At 42.7% G+C, this 21,221-nt stretch overlaps 1 protein-coding gene across 1 annotated transcript in view; it reads right to left on the bottom strand.

The window, feature by feature from the left end:
* The window catches only part of grin3a (glutamate receptor, ionotropic, N-methyl-D-aspartate 3A), a 79,182-nt gene that overhangs the window by 25,886 nt on the left and 32,075 nt on the right, over positions 1-21,221 (bottom strand). Inside the window, exons 3-5 of the mRNA XM_055898158.1 lie at positions 14,597-14,792; positions 13,070-13,924; positions 6,194-6,339 (exon numbers count right to left, since the gene is read on the bottom strand). Of these exons, the coding sequence (XP_055754133.1) occupies positions 6,194-6,339; positions 13,070-13,924; positions 14,597-14,792 (1,197 nt within the window). The remainder of the gene's footprint in view (positions 1-6,193; positions 6,340-13,069; positions 13,925-14,596; positions 14,793-21,221) is intronic.

The raw sequence follows: 21,221 nt of genomic DNA, 5'->3' as shown, positions 1-21,221 counted from the left end.
CATTGAAAGCCTATCCACCATACAAAGACTTAGGACCCAGTTCATGAGCTGCTATGGCTTCCTCTACATGTGTCCAGTATTTAGGCATTGTTTCAGGCTTTTACTCTGAAAAATAAGGGAGATACAGCACTTTCAATCAGTGGCCAGTGGAAATACCCAGACATCAGCCATGCGCCCTGATCGGGAACGCACCTTTCTTGTTTCTCCTTTCCTATTGGCGAAGCTTTTGTACGGTTGAAATATTATTGATTATTTATGACAAAAACAACCGGAGGATTGATTTTAAACATCGTTGGGCATGTTTCTACTAACTTTTATTGTACTTTTCTTTGACTTTTCGTCTGGACTTAGTGCACGTGCCTTGTAGATTCGGATTACTGGACAAAACAAAAAGGAGGTTTTTGGTCATAAAGAGGGACATTATTGAACAAAATTAACATTTATTGTCTAACATGGAGACCTGGGAGTGCCACCAGATGAAGATCATCAAAGGTAAGTCATTAATTATAATGCTATTTCTGACTTTTGTGAGCCCTCTTCTTGGCTGGAAAAAGGCTGTATGGGTTTCTGTAGCTAGGCGTCTGAAACTGTTTGAATTATGTCTGTGAGTATAACAGAACTCATATTGCAGGCAAACTTCCAAACAGGAAGTGAGAATTCTGAGAAGGGTCAATGTGAAAGTCATCGCCTATTCAATTCCCAGTAATATATGGATCTGTTTGCACTTCCTACGCCTTCCACTAGATGTCAACAGTCAGTAGACCGTGGAATGAAGCCTCTAGTGTGATGTGGGGCCGGATGGGAGGTATTTGAGTCAGTGGTCTGGCAGAATGCTAGTTCCTGGTCACGCGCGCTAGTCATGGAATGGCCATGTGTGCCATTACTTATACAGACATGAAGATATGCTCTGTTTGGAACGTTATTGGATATATTTGATAACAACATCCTGAAGATTGATTCTCTACTTAATTTGACCAGGTTATTCGACCTGGAATATAACTTTTTGAAGTTTTCGTCCGAGTTCGCCTGGACCGGAGCCAGCGTTTGGACATGTGAACTACACATGCTAGCTAAAGTTGCTAATTGGACATAAGTAATGGACATTATCGAACTAAACAACGATTTATTGTGGAACTAGGATTCCTGGCATTGCATTCTGATGAAGTTAATCAAAGGTAAGGGAATATTTATGATGTCATTTCGTATTTCTGTTGACTCCAACATGGCGGAGAAATTTTGTTAAATCTGAGCGCCGACTCAGGATATTGCATGGTGTACTTTTACCTAAAGTTTTAAAAAAATCTGACACAGCGGTTGCATTAAGAACAAGTGTATCTTTAATTATATGTAAAACATGTATCTTTCATCAAAGTTTATGATGAGTATTTCTGTTATTTGACGTGGCTCTATGTAATTACTCCAGACATTTCTGAACATGGCGCCAATGTAAACCGAGATTTGTAGATATAAATATGAACATTATCGAACAAAACATAAATGTATTGTGTAACATGATGTCCTATGAGTGTCATCTGATGAAGATTATCAAAGGTTAGTGATTAATTTTATCTCTATTTCTGCTTTTGTGTGACTATCTTTGGCTGGGAAAAATGGCTGTGTGTTTTTTGGATTTGGTGGTGATCTAACATTAATATATGCTGTGTTTTCGCTGTAAAACATTTAAAAAATCGGACACGATGGGTAGATTAACAAGATGTTTATCATTCATTTGCTGTATTGGACTTGTTAATGTGTGAAAGTTACATATTTCGGAAAAATATTTTTGAATTTCGCGCGCTGCCTTTTCAGCGGAATGTTGGGGGGGTTCCGCTAGCGTAATGTAATTGGTTCAGAGTTTGTTTTGATATTTTAACCTGCGTGTCGTGATCGTGTTTGGTGTGGGGGGACAATATTACTGTTTGCACGATGGCGCACGCGTGCAGCCGGTTTGGCTTCCGTGTTCCGCAGATTGTTCTACGTTCCGCAGATTGTTCTACGTTCCGCAAATTGTTCTATGTTCCGCAAATTTTTCAACGTTACGCAGATTGTTCTAAGTTACGCAGATTGTTCTACGTTACGCACATTGTTCTACGTTACGCATATTGTTCTACGTTACCCAGATTGTTCTACGTTACGCACATTGTTCTACGTTACGCACATTGTTCTACGTTACGCACATTGTTCTACGTTACGCACATTGTTCTACGTTACGCACATTGTTCTACGTTACACAGATTGTTCTACGTTACGCAGATTGTTCTGCCTCAATGCAGCTATCTAGGCAGCATATCAAACACAAGTATGCTCGTTCAAATAGCCCCAGGGTTATTACTTCTGCTGTAAACATAGGCGAAAACATAGGCGATGTCATCATGTCAATCAAATTAGTTGAGGTTTCAAAAAGAGGGTGAGTAAAGCGAGAGACATGAAGGGGGAAAGTTGAGCAGCAGATACGTAAAACAATGAGTGTGTAAAATAAGCAGAACATGAATCGGGTCTTCAGCTCTGGGGAAAAAAATCCAGGGGAGCCGGGCGGTTACCTACGGATCTGGAGTCTCAGATAACATTAACACGATGTAGCTTTGTGGGCGGTTACCTATGGATCTGGAGTCTCAGATAACATTAACACGATGTAGCTTTGTGGGCGGTAACCTACGGATCTGGAGTCTCAGATAACATTAACACGATGTAGCTTTGTGGGCGGTTACCTACGGATCTGGAGTTTCAGATAACATTAACACGATGTAGCTTTGTGGGCGGTTACCTACGGATCTGGAGTTTCAGATAACATTAACACGGGGTAGCTTTGTGGGCGGTTACCTACGGATCTGGAGTCTCAGATAACATTAACACGATGTAGCTTTGTGGGCGGTTACCTACGGATCTGGAGTCTCAGATAACATTAACACGATGTAGCTTTGTGGGCGGTTACCTACGGATCTGGAGTTTCAGATAACAGTAACACGATGTAGCTTTGTGGGCGGTTACCTACGGATCTGCAGTATCAGATAACATTAACACGATGTAGCTTTGTTGGCGGTTACCTACGGATCTGCAGTCTCAGATAACATTAACACGATGTAGCTTTGTGGGCGGTTACCTACGGATCTGGGGTCTCAGATAACATTAACATGATGTAGCTTTGTGGGTGGTTACCTACGGATCTGGGGTCTCAGATAACATTAACAGCTTTGTGGGAGGTTACCTACGGATCTGGAGTCTGAGATAACATTAACATGATGTAGCTTTGTGGGTGGTTACCTACGGATCTGCAGTCTCAGATAACAGTAACATGATGTAGCTTTGTGGGCGGTTACCTACAGATCTGGAGGCTCAGATAACATTAACATGATGTAGCTTTGTGGGCGGTTACCTACGGATCTGCAGTCTCAGATAACATTAACAATGTAGCTTTGTGGGCGGTTACCTACAGATCTGCAGTCTCAGATAACATTAACGTGGTGTAGATTTGTTTAACTAGAGTGCTGGCCACAGATTTTGTAAATATGTCTCTCTGTGTCAGAGTATTTTATGTGGGACTTTCTGACCTATTCAGAACAGTTATGAAGTCTCCCATTGCCGGTATTATGCCTGTACTGGGGAGGCAGGTAGGCTAGTGGTTAGAGCGTTGCGCCAGTAACCGAAAAGTTGCTAGATCAAAGCCCCGAACTGACAAGGTATAAATCTGTCATTCTGCCCATGAACAAGGCAGTGAACCCACTATTCCTAACCCACTATTCCTAGGCCGTCATTGTAAATAATGATTTGTTCTTAAACTGACTTGCCTAGTTATATAAAGGTTAAATAAAATACTGTATTATTTTGGTACCCGTGTTAAAACTGTGATGAGTCAGTATTGCTTAAAAACTTCTTGCCACTAGGGGGGTGCCATTTCGACATAGTCCAAATTCGTCTCCAAATTAAACTGCCTCGTACTCAATTCTTGCTCGTACAATATGCATATTATTATTACTATTGGATAGAAAACACTCTCTAGTAATTATGTCTGTGGGTGAAACAGAACTCGACTTAGAGCAATTTTCCTATGTGTATGTCAGAATTCAGAATTGTACTGGCTGTTCTGAGACCTGTGTATTAATTTGCCTGTCCTCTATTGGTTGAGATGCACTGCATACGCCTTCCCCTGGGTGTCAGCGAATAGGGAGACATTGAAATGGACTCTCTGCGTAGTTCCCAAAGGTTATAAATTGAATTGGAATCACGGTGGCCATTCTTTTGGATCTTCGCTCGGGCGCAAAGAGGAGCTTTGCGTATCGTTGTGGAAGCTCTGGTTTTAGCTCCTTAGATAATTCCGGTCATGTTTTTATTCGATATAAGCTTTAAAGACATCATAATCTTATTATTTTGAACCGAATTATTTCAGTTTATATCAGTTTATTGCGATTTTCTGGCATTTCTTTGTGACGCACTTTCAAGAGTTGGACACTTTCCCTGTACATGCCGAACGTTAGTGGCCATTTCGACAGGACAAGAGGACATTTTTCGACCAAAAGACGATTAGACCGGAGAAAGGACACATTGCCCAAGATTCTGATGGAAGCTCAGCTAATAGTAAGAACTATTTATGCTGATAAATCGTTGTTCTGTTGAAATATGTTAAACGCATAAGCTGCCATTTTTTTGGGGGTAGCTTCGCTTTGGCGCAACTTGTATTGCGCAGTAAGGTTAATTTTAAAAATGTAATTCAGCGATTGCATTAAGAACTAATTTGTCTTTCAAATGCTGTCCACGCTGTATTTTTTAGTCAAGTTTATGATTATTTAATGATTAGACTAAGTCACTCTCCAAGATGGCGCCCGACATTTTCTGCCCAGTTTAGCTACTTTTCTCATTGTATAACCACGATTTGTGATGCTAAATATGCACATTTTCGAACAAACTCTATATGCATTGTGTAATATGATGTTACAGGACTGTCATCTGAAGAATTCTGAGAAGGTTAGTGAAAAAATTAATATATTTTGGTGGCGATAACGTTATCGCCCCCTTTGCCTTGATTTAATGCTGGTGTGATGTTAGCTCATGTGGTATGCTAATATAACGATATATTGTGTTTTCGCTGTAAAACACTTAGGAAATCTGAAATATTGTCTGGATTCACAAGATCTGTGTCTTTCGATTGCTGTAGGCTGTGTATTTTTCAGAAATGTTTTAGGATAAGTATTTTGGTAATTGACGTTGGTCTCTGTAATTATTCCGGCTGCTTCCAACGCTATTTCAGATTGCAGCTGCAATGTACAACTGTGATTTATACCTGAAAAATGCACATTTTTCTAAAAGAAAATATCCTATACCATAAATATGTTATCAGACTGTCATCTTATGAAGTTGTTTCTTGGTTAGTGGCTATATATATCTTTATTTAGTCGAATTAGTGATAGCTACTGATGCAGGAAAAAAATGGTGGAGAAAAAAAGTTGTGTCTTTTGCTATCGTGGTTAGCTAATATATTTACATATTGTGTCTTCCCTGTAAAACACTTAGAAAATCTGAAATATTGTCTGGATTCACAAGATCTGTGTCTTTCGATTGCTGTAGGCTGTGTATTTTTCAGAAATGTTTTAGGATGAGTATTTTGGTAATTGACGTCGGTCTCTGTAATTATTCCGGCTGCTTCCAACGCTATTTCAGATTGCAGCTGCAATGTACAACTGTGATTTATACCTGAAAAATGCAAATTTTTCTAAAAAAACATATCCTATACCATAAATATGTTATCAGACTGTCATCTTATGAAGTTGTTTCTTGGTTAGTGGCTATATATATCTTTATTTAGTCGAATTAGTGATAGCTACTGATGCAGGAAAAAAATGGTGGACAAAAAAAAGTTGTGTCTTTTGCTATGGTGGTTAGCTAATAGAAATACATATTTTGTCTTCCCTGTAAAACATTTAAAAAATCGGAAATGATGGCTGGATTCACAAGATCTGTATCTTTCATTTGGTGTCTTGGACTTGTGATTTCATGAACATTTGATTATATGATATCCCTGTCGCTTTAGGCTAGGCTATGCTAGTCAGCTTTTTTGATGGGGGGGATCCCGGATCCGGGTTTGTGACTCTATAAAGGTTAATCTTGGTAGCCATGTTAAAGCTGTGATGAGTCAGTATTGTATAGTCATGGTACCCATGTTAAAGCTGTGATGAGTCAGTATTGTATAGTCACGACTCACTTCAGATGTTCTATTCCACCTGGGGTTGCTGGTACGTTGTACCGTCTCATGTATTCATGCATCTCTGGAAAGCTTTTCTTCAGGTAATCCTCGGCACTGCTCTCCCGGACCGTGGCGAAGCGGAACCCCTGTGACGGGTGATGAAGCTGGAGGAACAGAAAATACGGAACTGTTACTGTGGTCTAACACCTCCTGTAACTGTTACTGTGGTCTTACACCTCCTGTAACTGTTACTGTGGTCTCATACATCCTGTAACTGTTACTGTGGTCTCATACCTCCTGGAACTGTTACTGTGGTCTAATACCTCCTGGAACTGTTACTGTGGATTAGTACCTCCTGGAACTGTTACTGTGGTCTAACACCTCCTGTAACTGTTACTGTGGTCTTACACCTCCTGTAACTGTTACTGTGGTCTAGTACCTCCTGTAACTGGTACTGTGGTCTAGTACCTCCTGTAACTGTTACTGTGGTCTAGTACCTCCTGGAACTGTTACTGTGGTCTCTAACCTCCTGTAACTGTTACTGTGGTCTAATACCTCCTGTAACTGTTACTGTGGTCTAGTACCTCCTGTAACTGGTACTGTGGTCTAGTACCTCCTGTAACTGTTACTGTGGTCTAGTACCTCCTGGAACTGTTACTGTGGTCTCTAACCTCCTGTAACTGTTACTGTGGTCTAATACCTCCTGTAACTGTTACTGTGGTCTAGTACCTCCTGTAACTGGTACTGTGGTCTAGTACCTCCTGTAACTGTTACTGTGGTCTAGTACCTCCTGGAACTGTTACTGTGGTCTCTAACCTCCTGTAACTGTTACTGTGGTCTAGTACCTCCTGGAACTGTTAATGTGGTCTCTAACCTCCTGTAACTGTTACTGTGGTCTAGTATCTCCTGGAACTGTTACTGTGGTCTAATACCTCCTGAAACTGTTACTGTGGTCTCTAACCTCCTGGAACTGTTACTGTGGTCTCTAACCTCCTGGAACTGTTACTGTGGTCTCATACCTCCTGGAACTGTTACTGTGGTCTAATACCTCCTGGAACTGTTACTGTGGTCTCCTACCTCCTGTAACTGTTACTGTGGTCTAATACCTCCTGGAACTGTTACTGTGGTCTCTAACCTCCTGTAACTGTTACTGTGGTCTCATACCTCCTGGAACTGTTACTGTGGTCTAATACCTCCTGTAACTGTTACCGTGGTCTCTAACCCCTTGGAACTGTTACTGTGGTCTAATACCTCCTGGAACTGTTACTGTGGTCTAATACCTCCTGTAACTGTTACTGTGGTCTAATACCTCCTGCAACTGTTACTGTGGTCTAATACATCCTGTAACTGTTACTGTGGTCTAATACCTCCTGTAACTGTTACTGTGGTCTAATACCCCCTGGAACTGTTACTGTGGTCTAATACCTCCTGGAACTGTTACTGTGGTCAAATACCTCCTGTAACTGTTACTGTGGTCTAGTACATCCTGTAACTGTTACTGTGGTCTAATACCTCCTGTAACTGTTACTGTGGTCTCTGACCTCTTGTAACTGTTACTGTGGTCTCTTACCTATGGTAGCTGTTATTGTGGTCTCTAACCTCCTGGAACTGTTACTGTGGTCTCTTACCTCTTGTAACTGTTACTGTGGTCTATTATCTCCTGGAACTGTTACTGTGGTCTATTATCTCCTGGAACGGTTACAGAGCTCTCCTACCTCCTGGAACGGTTACAGAGCTCTACTACCTCCTGGGACGTTACAGAGCTCTCCTACATCCTGGAACGGTTACAGAGCTCTCCTACCTCCTGGAACTGTTACAGAGCTCTCCTTCCTCCTGGAACGGTTACAGAGCTCTCCTACCTCCTGGAAAGGTTACAGAGCTCTGCTACCTCCTGGAACAGTTACAGAGCTCTCCTACCTCCTGGAACGGTTACAGAGCTCTCCTACCTCCTGGAAAGGTTACAGAGCTCTGCTACCTCCTGGAACAGTTACAGAGCTCTCCTACCTCCTGGAACGGTTACAGAGCTCTCCTACCTCCTGGAAGGGTTACAGAGCTCTGCTATCTCCTGGAACGGTTACAGAGCTCTGGTACCTCCTGGAACAGTTACAGAGCTCTCCTACCTCCTGGAACGGTTACAGAGCTCTCCTACCTCCTGGAACAGTTACAGAGCTCTCCTACCTCCTGGAACTGTTACAGAGCTCTCCTACCTCCTGGAACTGTTAGTGTGGTATATATTACCTCCTGGAACAGTTACAGAGCTCTCCTACCTCCTGGAACGGTTACAGAGCTCTCCTTCCTCCTGGAACTGTTACAGAGCTCTCCTACCTCCTGGAACAGTTACAGAGCTCTCCCAAACCTAAATCTAAACTTACTGTCTGGTGTTCTTTTTATTTCTTATTAGTGGTGTTTTCCTATCTGACCTTTTTGTTTTATATTACTACTGATATTGATTACTGTGTTGTTGGGAAAAAGCTAGAAAAAGGCTTCACTGTACTAGTGCACTTCAAACTAAACTGTGATTATATATTTTTATTTTTTAAGAAGGGTGTTGGGTTGTCCCACTGCTTTAATATTGTTTAGACAGGACGGTGAAAGACTGACGGGACATATCAGAGGAGGGGGTGTGCTAGAATAGCAGGAGGTCGGACTCAAACCCACTTTCACCCTGGTACATGTTACCATAGCCTTGGGAAGAACGGGTGCTGAGAGAGCTGCAGCACCTCTCATACTGGTACATTCTCGAAAATATTAATACAATTATTTATTGTTGTTGTTGAAAATTGTATTTTTTCACTAAAGTAGTGCACTGGGCCTTTACTAGTCCTGTATTAGCTGTACTAGTCTCCCCTCAGTCCTGTATTAGCTGTACTAGTCCTGTATTAGCTGTACTAGTCTCCCCTCAGCCCTGTATTAGCTGTACTAGTCTCCCCTCAGTCCTGTATTAGCTGTACTGGTCTCCCCTCAGTCCTGTATTAGCTGTACTAGTCTCCCCTCAGCCCTGTATTAGCTGTACTGGTCTCCCCTCAGTCCTGTATTAGCTGTACTAGTCTCCCCTCAGCCCTGTATTAGCTGTACTAGTCTCCCCTCAGCCCTGTATTAGCTGTACTAGTCCTGTATTAGCTGTACTAGTCTCCCCTCAGTCCTGTATTAGCTGTACTAGTCTCCCCTCAGTCCTGTATTAGCTGTACTAGTCTCCCCTCAGTCCTGTATTAGCTGTACTAGTCCTGTATTAGCTGTACTAGTCTCCCCTCAGCCCTGTATTAGCTGTACTAGTCTCCCCTCAGTCCTGTATTAGCTGTACTAGTCTCCCCTCAGTCCTGTATTAGCTGTACTAGTCTCCCCTCAGCCCTGTATTAGCTGTACTAGTCTCCCCTCAGTCCTGTATTAGCTGTACTGGTCTCCCCTCAGTCCTGTATTAGCTGTACTGGTCTCCCCTCAGTCCTGTATTAGCTGTACTAGTCTCCCCTCAGTCCTGTATTAGCTGTACTAGTCTCCCCTCAGTCCTGTATTAGCTGTACTGGTCCTGTATTAGCTGTACTAGTCTCCCCTCAGTCCTGTATTAGCTGTATTAGTCTCCCCTCAGTCCTGTATTAGCTGTACTAGTCTCCCCTCAGCCCTGTATTAGCTGTACTAGTCTCCCCTCAGCCCTGTATTAGCTGTACTAGTCCTGTATTAGCTGTACTAGTCTCCCCTCAGCCCTGTATTAGCTGTACTAGTCTCCCCTCAGCCCTGTATTAGCTGTACTAGTCCTGTATTAGCTGTACTAGTCTCCCCTCAGCCCTGTATTAGCTGTACTGGTCTCCCCTCAGCCCTATATTAGCTGTACTGGTCTCCCCTCAGTCCTGTATTAGCTGTACTAGTCTCCCCTCAGTCCTGTATTAGCTGTACTAGTCCTGTATTAGCTGTACTAGTCTCCCCTCAGTCCTGTATTAGCTGTACTAGTCTCCCCTCAGCCCTGTATTAGCTGTACTGGTCTCCCCTCAGCCCTGTATTAGCTGTACTAGTCCTGTATTAGCTGTACTAGTCTCCCCTCAGTCCTGTATTAGCTGTACTAGTCTCCCCTCAGTCCTGTATTAGCTGTACTAGACCTGTATTAGCTGTACTAGTCTCCCCTCAGCCCTGTATTAGCTGTACTAGTCTCCCCTCAGTCCTGTATTAGCTGTACTAGTCTCCCCTCAGCCCTGTATTAGCTGTACTAGTCCTGTATTAGCTGTACTAGTCTCCCCTCAGTCCTGTATTAGCTGTACTAGTCTCCCCTCAGCCCTGTATTAGCTGTACTAGTCTCCCCTCAGCCCTGTATGAGCTGTACTAGTCCTGTATTAGCTGTACTAGTCTCCCCTCAGCCCTGTATTAGCTGTACTAGTCCTGTATTAGCTGTACTAGTCTCCCCTCAGCCCTGTATTAGCTGTACTGGTCTCCCCTCAGCCCTATATTAGCTGTACTGGTCTCCCCTCAGTCCTGTATTAGCTGTACTAGTCTCCCCTCAGTCCTGTATTAGCTGTACTAGTCCTGTATTAGCTGTACTAGTCTCCCCTCAGTCCTGTATTAGCTGTACTAGTCTCCCCTCAGCCCTGTATTAGCTGTACTGGTCTCCCCTCAGCCCTGTATTAGCTGTACTAGTCCTGTATTAGCTGTACTAGTCTCCCCTCAGTCCTGTATTAGCTGTACTAGTCTCCCCTCAGTCCTGTATTAGCTGTACTAGTCTCCCCTCAGCCCTGTATTAGCTGTACTAGTCTCCCCTCAGTCCTGTATTAGCTGTACTAGTCTCCCCTCAGCCCTGTATTAGCTGTACTAGTCCTGTATTAGCTGTACTAGTCTCCCCTCAGTCCTGTATTAGCTGTACTAGTCTCCCCTCAGCCCTGTATTAGCTGTACTAGTCTCCCCTCAGTCCTGTATTAGCTGTACTAGTCTCCCCTCAGCCCTGTATTAGCTGTACTAGTCCTGTATTAGCTGTACTAGTCTCCCCTCAGTCCTGTATTAGCTGTACTAGTCTCCCCTCAGTCCTGTATTAGCTGTACTGGTCCTGTATTAGCTGTACTAGTCTCCCCTCAGCCCTGTATTAGCTGTACTAGTCCTGTATTAGCTGTACTAGTCTCCCCTCAGCCCTGTATTAGCTGTACTAGTCTCCCCTCAGTCCTGTACTAGCTGTACTAGTCTCCCCTCAGTCCTGTATTAGCTGTACTGGTCTCCCCTCAGCCCTGTATTAGCTGTACTAGTCTCCCCTCAGTCCTGTATTAGCTGTACTAGTCTCCCCTCAGCCCTGTATTAGCTGTACTAGTCTCCCCTCAGTCCTGTATTAGCTGTACTGGTCTCCCCTCAGTCCTGTATTAGCTGTACTAGTCTCCCCTCAGTCCTGTATTAGCTGTACTAGTCTCCCCTCAGTCCTGTATTAGCTGTACTGGTCTCCCCTCAGTCCTGTATTAGCTGTACTAGTCTCCCCTCAGTCCTGTATTAGCTGTACTAGTCTCCCCTCAGTCCTGTATTAGCTGTACTAGTCTCCCCTCAGTCCTGTATTAGCTGTACTAGTCTCCCCTCAGTCCTGTATTAGCTGTACTGGTCTCCCCTCAGTCCTGTATTAGCTGTACTAGTCTCCCCTCAGTCCTGTATTAGCTGTACTAGTCTCCCCTCAGTCCTGTATTAGCTGTACTAGTCTCCCCTCAGTCCTGTATTAGCTGTACTGGTCTCCCCTCAGTCCTGTATTAGCTGTACTAGTCCTGTATTAGCTGTACTGGTCTCTCCTCAGTCCTGTATTAGCTGTACTAGTCTCCCCTCAGTCCTGTATTAGCTGTACTGGTCTCCCCTCAGTCCTGTATTAGCTGTACTGGTCCTGTATTAGCTGTACTAGTCTCCCCTCAGTCCTGTATTAGCTGTACTAGTCTCCCCTCAGCCCTGTATTAGCTGTACTAGTCTCCCCTCAGTCCTGTATTAGCTGTACTAGTCTCCCCTCAGTCCTGTATTAGCTGTACTGGTCCTGTATTAGCTGTACTAGTCTCCCCTCAGTCCTGTATTAGCTGTACTAGTCTCCCCTCAGCCCTGTATTAGCTGTACTAGTCTCCCCTCAGCCCTGTATTAGCTGTACTAGTCTCCCCTCAGTCCTGTATTAGCTGTACTGGTCTCCCCTCAGTCCTGTATTAGCTGTACTGGTCTCCCCTCAGTCCTGTATTAGCTGTACTAGTCTCCCCTCAGTCCTGTATTAGCTGTACTAGTCTCCCCTCAGTCCTGTATTAGTTGTACTAGTCTCCCCTCAGTCCTGTATTAGCTGTACTAGTCTCCCCTCAGTCCTGTATTAGCTGTACTGGTCCTGTATTAGCTGTACTAGTCTCCCCTCAGTCCTGTATTAGCTGTACTAGTCTCCCCTCAGCCCTGTATTAGCTGTACTAGTCTCCCCTCAGCCCTGTATTAGCTGTACTAGTCTCCCCTCAGTCCTGTATTAGCTGTACTAGTCTCCCCTCAGTCCTGTATTAGCTGTACTGGTCTCCCCTCAGTCCTGTATTAGTTGTACTAGTCTCCCCTCAGTCCTGTATTAGCTGTACTAGTCTCCCCTCAGTCCTGTATTAGCTGTACTGGTCCTGTATTAGCTGTACTAGTCTCCCCTCAGTCCTGTATTAGCTGTACTAGTCTCCCCTCAGTCCTGTATTAGCTGTACTAGTCTCCCCTCAGTCCTGTATTAGCTGTACTGGTCTCCCCTCAGTCCTGTATTAGCTGTACTAGTCCTGTATTAGCTGTACTGGTCTCCCCTCAGCTCCACAAGACCCTATGAAAGCATCTTTCCATACTCACCAATCAGTCACAAAATCACAAATGAGGAACTATTTATGCATGTAGTACTCATCTACATACCATTCATTTTTATCCCATATTTTATAGGTGTTAATTCAGCTGAGTAGTCCTTACCTTAGGATCGTGTATTCCTGAGAGTTGCTCGAAGGTTTTCTCCCCCACCATGACGGCGGCCAGATTGGCTGTGTAGGTGGACAGACAGAACAGGCAGAAGATAGCCCAGAGATTCATGAGGAACCGCCCCGTCCAGCACTTCGGAGGTTTAATGGCAGCTGTACGGCCGAACAGGATGGCATAGCAGACGTTCAGAGCCGAGGAGAAGGAGAACACCTTATCTCTGTTCCTGCCTCGCGGCGTCATCCCAAACGGGCTGTTCCACTCGTAGATGGTCAGGAATACGGCAGTAACGTGTAGCGAGACGAATATCCCCAGCCACATGGACCAGTGCAGGGGCCACATGAAGGCCCCGATGGGCGCGGCCGTGTCCCGGGTCCGTACCAAGATGCCCAGAGAGGTGGAGAAGAACGGGGAGGTGAAGTCTATAACCCTGCTCCGGGCCGAGTTTATACTGAAGGATGTGACCGCCAAGTGGGCCGCTCCGCTGAGAAGATCCCCCACCAGCCCCGTCCAGCGTCCGTTCTTAAACCCACCGTACTTGCCGTCGCCTACAATATACAGGTCGAAGTCGAACCCCATGTCCTCCGCTAGTTTCTCCAGTAGATCGACGCAGTAGCCGTAGCAACACTTCTTATACTCCATGGGAATGCTGTCGTTAGGCCCCCGCATCTGGAGGAAGAGGGACTGGAGCAGGGCTGTGTTGTTGGTGAGGGGGTTCAGGCAGAGCTGACCAGCGGGACAGAGACCGTCCTCATCCACCTCCCGGGTGAAGACGAAGGGGTGCTCCACTAACGTCACCACCCGCAGGTGGAGCCGCGACGGGTGCCGCCAGTCCCCTCTCTGGTGGGATATCTGATTGTTAGACCAGGCAGCACAGTCCATAAGGGAGAGAGACAGAGAGACAGAGAGAGAGAGAGAGAGAGACGGAGGGGGAGAGAGAGAGAGAGAGGGTGTCAGAGAGAGAGAAAAGGAAGGAAGGAGACAGGGAGGGTGTGAGAGAGAGAAAAGGAAGGAAGGAGACAGGGAGGGTGGGAGAGAGGGAGAGAGAGAGAGAGAGAGAAAAGGAGACAGGGAGGGTGTGATAGAGAGAGAGAGAGAGCGAGAGAGAAGGAAGGAGACAGGGGGGGGTGTGTGAGAGAGAGAGAGAGAGAGAAGGAAGGAGACAGGGAGGGTGTGAGAGAGAGAGAGAGAGAGAGAGAGAGAGAGAGAGAGAAGGAAGGAGACAGGGAGGGTGTGAGAGAGAGAAGGTGACAGAGAGGGAGAGAGAGAGAAGGAAGGAAGGAGACAGGGAGGGTGGGCGAGAGAGAGAGAGATAGAGAGAGAGAAGGAAGGAAGGAAGGAAGGAGACAGGGAGGAGGGTGTGAGAGAGAGAAAGAATGAGGGAGGTGGAGGAAGACAATATAGTAGTAGCATTAGCATTATCAACATGTTTGGCATAAGTAAAGACATTGCAAGAAGTGGAATGATAGCACAAACACTGGTACTCAGGCTACAACGTTATGATGACACAGACATGTTGGTCACCTGTTTGTTGGTCCAGGCAGTGTAGTCCATGAGCACCCTGTCATGCTTCCATCGGCCCAGCCTGGTCCACATTGGGTTCCCTATGGGGTCGTGTTGCAGGGACCAGATGAAGTGATGGCTCTCTGAGGAGATCACAGTCTCCTCCTGGGACGAGATGAAACCACTCAGACCGTCAAATGATGTGTTGGACAGAAACCTGCAGGGGGGGGGGGCAGGTTAGGGATAGTCCAGCACATAAAACCACTCAGATTATTCTGATGTAAGTGTCAGGTTAGAGTAATGTCAGATTAGGGTAATGTCAGGTTAGAGTAATGTCAGGTTCGGGTTAATGTCAGGTTAGAGTAATGTCAGGTTAGAGTAATGTCAGGTTAGGGTTAATGTCAGGTTAGGTTAATGTCAGGTTAGAGTAATGTCAGGTTAGAGTAATGTCAGGTTAAGGTTAATGTCAGGTTAAGGTTCATGTCAGATTAGGGTTCATGTCAGGTTAGAGTAATGTCAGGTTAAGGTTAATGTCAGGTTAGAGTAATGTCAGGTTAGGGTTCATGTCAGGTTAGAGTAATGTCAGGTTAAGGTTAATGTCAGGTTAGAGCAATGTCAGGTTAGGTTAATGTCAGGTTAGAGCAATGTCAGGTTAGGTTAATGTCAGGTTAGGGTAATGTCAGGTTAGAGTAATGCCAGGTTAGGGTTAGTGTCAGGTTAGGGTTAATGTCAGGTTAGAGTAATGTCAGGTTAGGGTTAATGTCAGGTTAGGTTAATGTCAGGTTAGGTTAATGTCAGGTTAGGGTTAGTGTCAGGTTTAAAGATAGGTGTAAAGATAAGCCTAGCTACTGTGATGAGCTCTAACACGGGACAAGACAGGTTCGTTCGGTGCCCATTTGACAGTTTGACAAGGCCTGAGCCCATGCCAGGATGGGCAAGGACAGGGTTGGATCTGGTCAAACAGAACCAGCAGGCGGTCAAACGTGCTCCAGATCTGAGATAATAAGGGGATCTAGCACGCTGATGATACAGACAGCAGGCGCTACAGCCAGCTGTGTGTGAGCTGGAAGACCTTTCCTTAAGGATAAACGGTTCCTATTTCATTGTTCTCCTGCAAACTGTGCTTTTATTTTACTTTTATGGCAAACTGCGCTGTTGAAGTGACCAGATGGTGTGTGTGTGTGTGTGTGTGTGTGTGTGTGTGTGTGTGTGTGTGTGTGTGTGTGTGTGTGTGTGTGTGTGTGTGTGTGTGTGTGTGTGTGTGTGTGTTATGAAACACACACACACAATGTTAAGAAACACTGCAGATAGCAGAATGTTAAGAAACACTGCAGATAGCAGAATGTTAAGAAACACTGCAGATAGCAGAATGTTAAGAAACACTGCAGATAGCAGAATGTTAAGAAACACTGCAGATAGCAGAATGTTAAGAAACACTGCAGAGAGCAGAATGTTAAGAAACACTGCAGATAGCAGAATGTTAAGAAACACTGTAGATAGCAGAATGTTAAGAAACACTGCAGAGAGCAGAATGTTAAGAAACACTGCAGAGAGCAGAATGTTAAGAAACACTGCAGATAGCAGAATGTTAAGAAACACTGCAGATAGCAGAATGTTAAGAAACACTGGAGATGGCAGAATATTAAGAAACACTGCAGATAGCAGAATGTTAAGAAACACTGCAGATCACAGAATGTTAAGAAACACTGCAGATAGCAGAATGTTAAGAAACACTGCAGAGAGCAGAATGTTAAGAAACACTGCAGAGAGCAGAATGTTAAGAAACACTGCAGAGAGCAGAATGTTAAGAAACACTGCAGTGAGCAGAATGTTAAGAAACACTGCAGATAGCAGAATGTTAAGAAACACTGCATATAGCAGAATGTTAAGAAACACTGCAGAGAGCAGAATGTTAAGAAACACTGCAGATAGCAGAATGTTAAGAAACACTGCAGATAGCAGAATGTTAAGAAACACTGCAGATAGCAGAATGTTAAGAAACACTGCAGAGAGCAGAATGTTAAGAAACACTGCAGATAGCAGAATGTTAAGAAACACTGTAGATAGCATAATGTTAAGAAACACTGCAGATAGCAGAATGTTAAGAAACACTGTAGATAGCAGAATGTTAAGAAACACTGCAGATAGCAGAATGTTAAGAAACACTGCAGAGAGCAGAATGTTAAGAAACACTGCAGAGAGCAGAATGTTAAGAAACACTGTAGATAGCAGAATGTTAAGAAACACTGCAGAGAGCAGAATGTTAAGAAACACTGTAGATAGCAGAATGTTAAGAAACACTGCAGAGAGCAGAATGTGAAGAAACACTGTAGATAGCAGAATGTTAAGCAGATAGCAGAATGTTAAGAAACACTGCAGAGAGCAGAATGTTAAGAAACACTGCAGAGAGCAGAATGTTTAGAAACACTGCAGATAGCAGAATGTTAAGAAACACTGCAGAGAGCAGAATGTTAAGAAACACTGCAGATATCAGAATGTTAAGAAACACTGCAGAGAGCAGAATGTTAAGAAACACTGCAGAGAGCAGAATGTTAAGAAACACTGCAGATAGCATAATGTTAAGAAACACTGCAGATAGCAGAATGTTAAGAAACACTGCAGATAGCAGAATGTTAAGAAACACTGCAGATAGCAGAATGTTAAGAAACACTGGAGATGGCAGAATATTAAGAAACACTGCAGATAGCAGAATGTTAAGAAACACTGCAGATCACAGAATGTTAAGAAACACTGCAGATAGCAGAATGTTAAGAAACACTGCAGAGAGCAGAATGTTAAGAAACACTGCAGAGAGCAGAATGTTAAGAAACACTGCAGAGAGCAGAATGTTAAGAAACACTGCAGTGAGCAGAATGTTAAGAAACACTGCAGATAGCAGAATGTTAAGAAACACTGCATATAGCAGAATGTTAAGAAACACTGCAGAGAGCAGAATGTTAAGAAACACTGCAGATAGCAGAATGTTAAGAAACACTGCAGATAGCAGAATGTTAAGAAACACTGCAGATAGCAGAATGTTAAGAAACACTGCAGAGAGCAGAATGTTAAGAAACACTGCAGATAGCAGAATGTTAAGAAACACTGTAGATAGCATAATGTTAAGAAACACTGCAGATAGCAGAATGTTAAGAAACACTGTAGATAGCAGAATGTTAAGAAACACTGCAGATAGCAGAATGTTAAGAAACACTGCAGAGAGCAGAATGTTAAGAAACACTGCAGAGAGCAGAATGTTAAGAAACACTGTAGATAGCAGAATGTTAAGAAACACTGCAGAGAGCAGAATGTTAAGAAACACTGTAGATAGCAGAATGTTAAGAAACACTGCAGAGAGCAGAATGTGAAGAAACACTGTAGATAGCAGAATGTTAAGCAGATAGCAGAATGTTAAGAAACACTGCAGAGAGCAGAATGTTAAGAAACACTGCAGAGAGCAGAATGTTTAGAAACACTGCAGATAGCAGAATGTTAAGAAACACTGCAGAGAGCAGAATGTTAAGAAACACTGCAGATATCAGAATGTTAAGAAACACTGCAGAGAGCAGAATGTTAAGAAACACTGCAGAGAGCAGAATGTTAAGAAACACTGCAGATAGCAGAATGTTAAGAAACACTGCAGATAGCAGAATGTTAAGAAACACTGCAGATAGCAGAATGTTAAGAAACACTGTAGATAGCAGAATGTTAAGAAACACTGCAGATAGCAGAATGTTAAGAAACACTGCAGATAGCAGAATGTTAAGAAACACTGCAGAGAGCAGAACGTTTAGAAACACTGCAGATAGCAGAATGTTAAGAAACACTGCAGAGAGCAGAATGTTAAGAAACACTGTAGATAGCAGAATGTTAAGAAACACTGTAGATAGCAGAATGTTAAGAAACACTGCAGATAGCAGAATGTTAAGAAACACTGCAGAGAGCAGAATGTTAAGAAACACTGCAGAAAGCAGAATGTTTAGAAACACTGCAGATAGCAGAATGTTAAGAAACACTGCAGAGAGCAGAATGTTAAGAAACACTGCAGATATCAGAATGTTAAGAAACACTGCAGAGAGCAGAATGTTAAGAAACACTGCAGAGAGCAGAATGTTAAGAAACACTGCAGATATCAGAATGTTAAGAAACACTGCAGAGAGCAGAATGTTAAGAAACACTGCAGAGAGCAGAATGTTAAGAAACACTGCAGAGAGCAGAATGTTAAGAAACACTGCAGAGAGCAGAATGTTAAGAAACACTGCATATAGCAGAATGTTAAGAAACACTGCAGAGAGCAGAATGTTAAGAAACACTGCAGATAGCAGAATGTTAAGAAACACTGCAGATAGCATAATGTTAAGAAACACTGCAGATAGCAGAATGTTAAGAAACACTGTAGATAGCAGAATGTTAAGAAACACTGCAGATAGCAGAATATTAAGAAACACTGCAGAGAGCAGAATATTAAGAAACACTGCAGATAGCAGAATGTTAAGAAACACTGCAGATAGAAGAATGTTAAGAAACACTGCAGATAGCAGAATGTTAAGAAACACTGCATATAGCAGAATGTTAAGAAACACTGCAGATAGCAGAATGTTAAGAAACACTGCAGATAGCAGAATGTTAAGAAACACTGCAGATAGCATAATGTTAAGAAACACTGCAGATAGCAGAATGTGAAGAAACACTGTAGATAGCAGAATGTTAAGAAACACTGCAGATAGCAGAATGTTAAGAAACACTGCAGATAGCAGAATGTTAAGGAACACTGCAGATAGCAGAATGTTAAGAAACACTGCAGATAGCAGAATGTTAAGAAACACTGCAGATAGCATAATGTTAAGAAACACTGCAGATAGCAGAATGTGAAGAAACACTGTAGATAGCAGAATGTTAAGAAACACTGCAGAGAGCAGAATGTGAAGAAACACTGTAGATAGCAGAATGTTAAGAAACACTGCAGATAGCAGAATGTTAAGAAACACTGCAGATAGCATAATGTTAAGAAACACTGTAGATAGCAGAATGTTAAGGAACACTGCAGATAGCAGAATGTTAAGAAACACTGCAGATAGCAGAATGTTGAGAAACACTGCAGATAGCAGAATGTTAAGAAACACTGCAGAGAGCAGAACAGAGGTGGCAGGTAAGGAGGAGGATGAGGAGGAAGAGGAGGAGGAGGAGTCTGCAGGCATAAGAGTGTATATGTCCCAAATGGCTCTCTCTATCTTTACAGTGCACTAATTATATAGTGCACTACCCTATGTGACCTGGTCAAAAGTAGTGCACTATGAAGGGAATAGGGAGCTATTTGGGACACAGAGGGATCCAGCAGGACAGAGGGGTCTAAACCGTAGAGCATGACTCTCCTCAGGTCACTGACATGCTCTGAATAGACAGTGGAACCACTGAACCGTGTTTCTACGGCAGCAGAATGTCAAGACACTTTCCACTGTCTAAAACTGTCACGCAGGGCTCGCTTATCTCAGTCACCTGCCTTCCCTGAATCACATTCTACTGAGCTCTGTTCAATGTCACATCAGATTGTCTGCTGGCAGAATGTTTGTTGTTGATGTTGTTGTGGCATTTTAAAAGAGACATATGTCATGAAAAATGATACAGTACGTCTAGTGTTGTCACCATACCAGAGTTATAACTTCAATATCTATTCTGGGTTTAGTACTATAATACTATATAACATCATAATACTCTATAACATTATAATACTCTATACCATCCTACATAATACTATATAACATCATAATACTCCATAATACTCTATACATCATAATACTCTATACCATCATACTACTCTATACATCATAATATTCTATACCATCATAATACTCTATACCATCATACTACTCTATACATCATAATACTCTATACATCATAATACTCTATACCACCATAATACTCTATAACATCATAATACTCTATAACATCATAATACTCCATAATACTCCATACCATCATAATATTCTATAACATTATAATACTCTATACCATCATACTACTCTATACATCATAATACTCTATACCATTATAATACTCTATACCATCATAATACTCTATACATCATAATATTCTATACATCATAATACTCTATACAGCATAATACTATATAACATTATAATACTCTATACCATCATAATATTCTATACATCATAATACTCTATACCATCATAATACTCTATACCACCATAATACTCTATACCATCATACTACTCTATACATCATAATACTCTATAACATCATAATACTCTATACCATCATAATACTCTATACCATCATACTACTCTATAACATCATAATACTCTATAACATCATAATACTCTATACCATCATAATACTCTATACATCATAATACTCTATACATCATAATACTCTATACATCATAATACTCTATGACATCATAATACTCTATACATCATAATACTCTATAACATCATAATACTCTATACCATCCTAATATTCCATACCATCATACTATCATAATAATCCATAATATTCCATACCATCATACTATCATAATAATCAATAATACACCATACCATCATACCATCATTCCATCATAACCCTATGGTATAATACCCCCTGCCATTATAATACTCCATAATACTACATACCGGCATAATACTTAATA

This window comes from Salvelinus fontinalis, chromosome 2, assembly GCF_029448725.1.
Source record: "Salvelinus fontinalis isolate EN_2023a chromosome 2, ASM2944872v1, whole genome shotgun sequence".
Taxonomy (NCBI): Eukaryota; Metazoa; Chordata; class Actinopteri; order Salmoniformes; family Salmonidae; genus Salvelinus; species Salvelinus fontinalis.
This window is presented reverse-complemented; position numbering and strand designations above follow the sequence as displayed.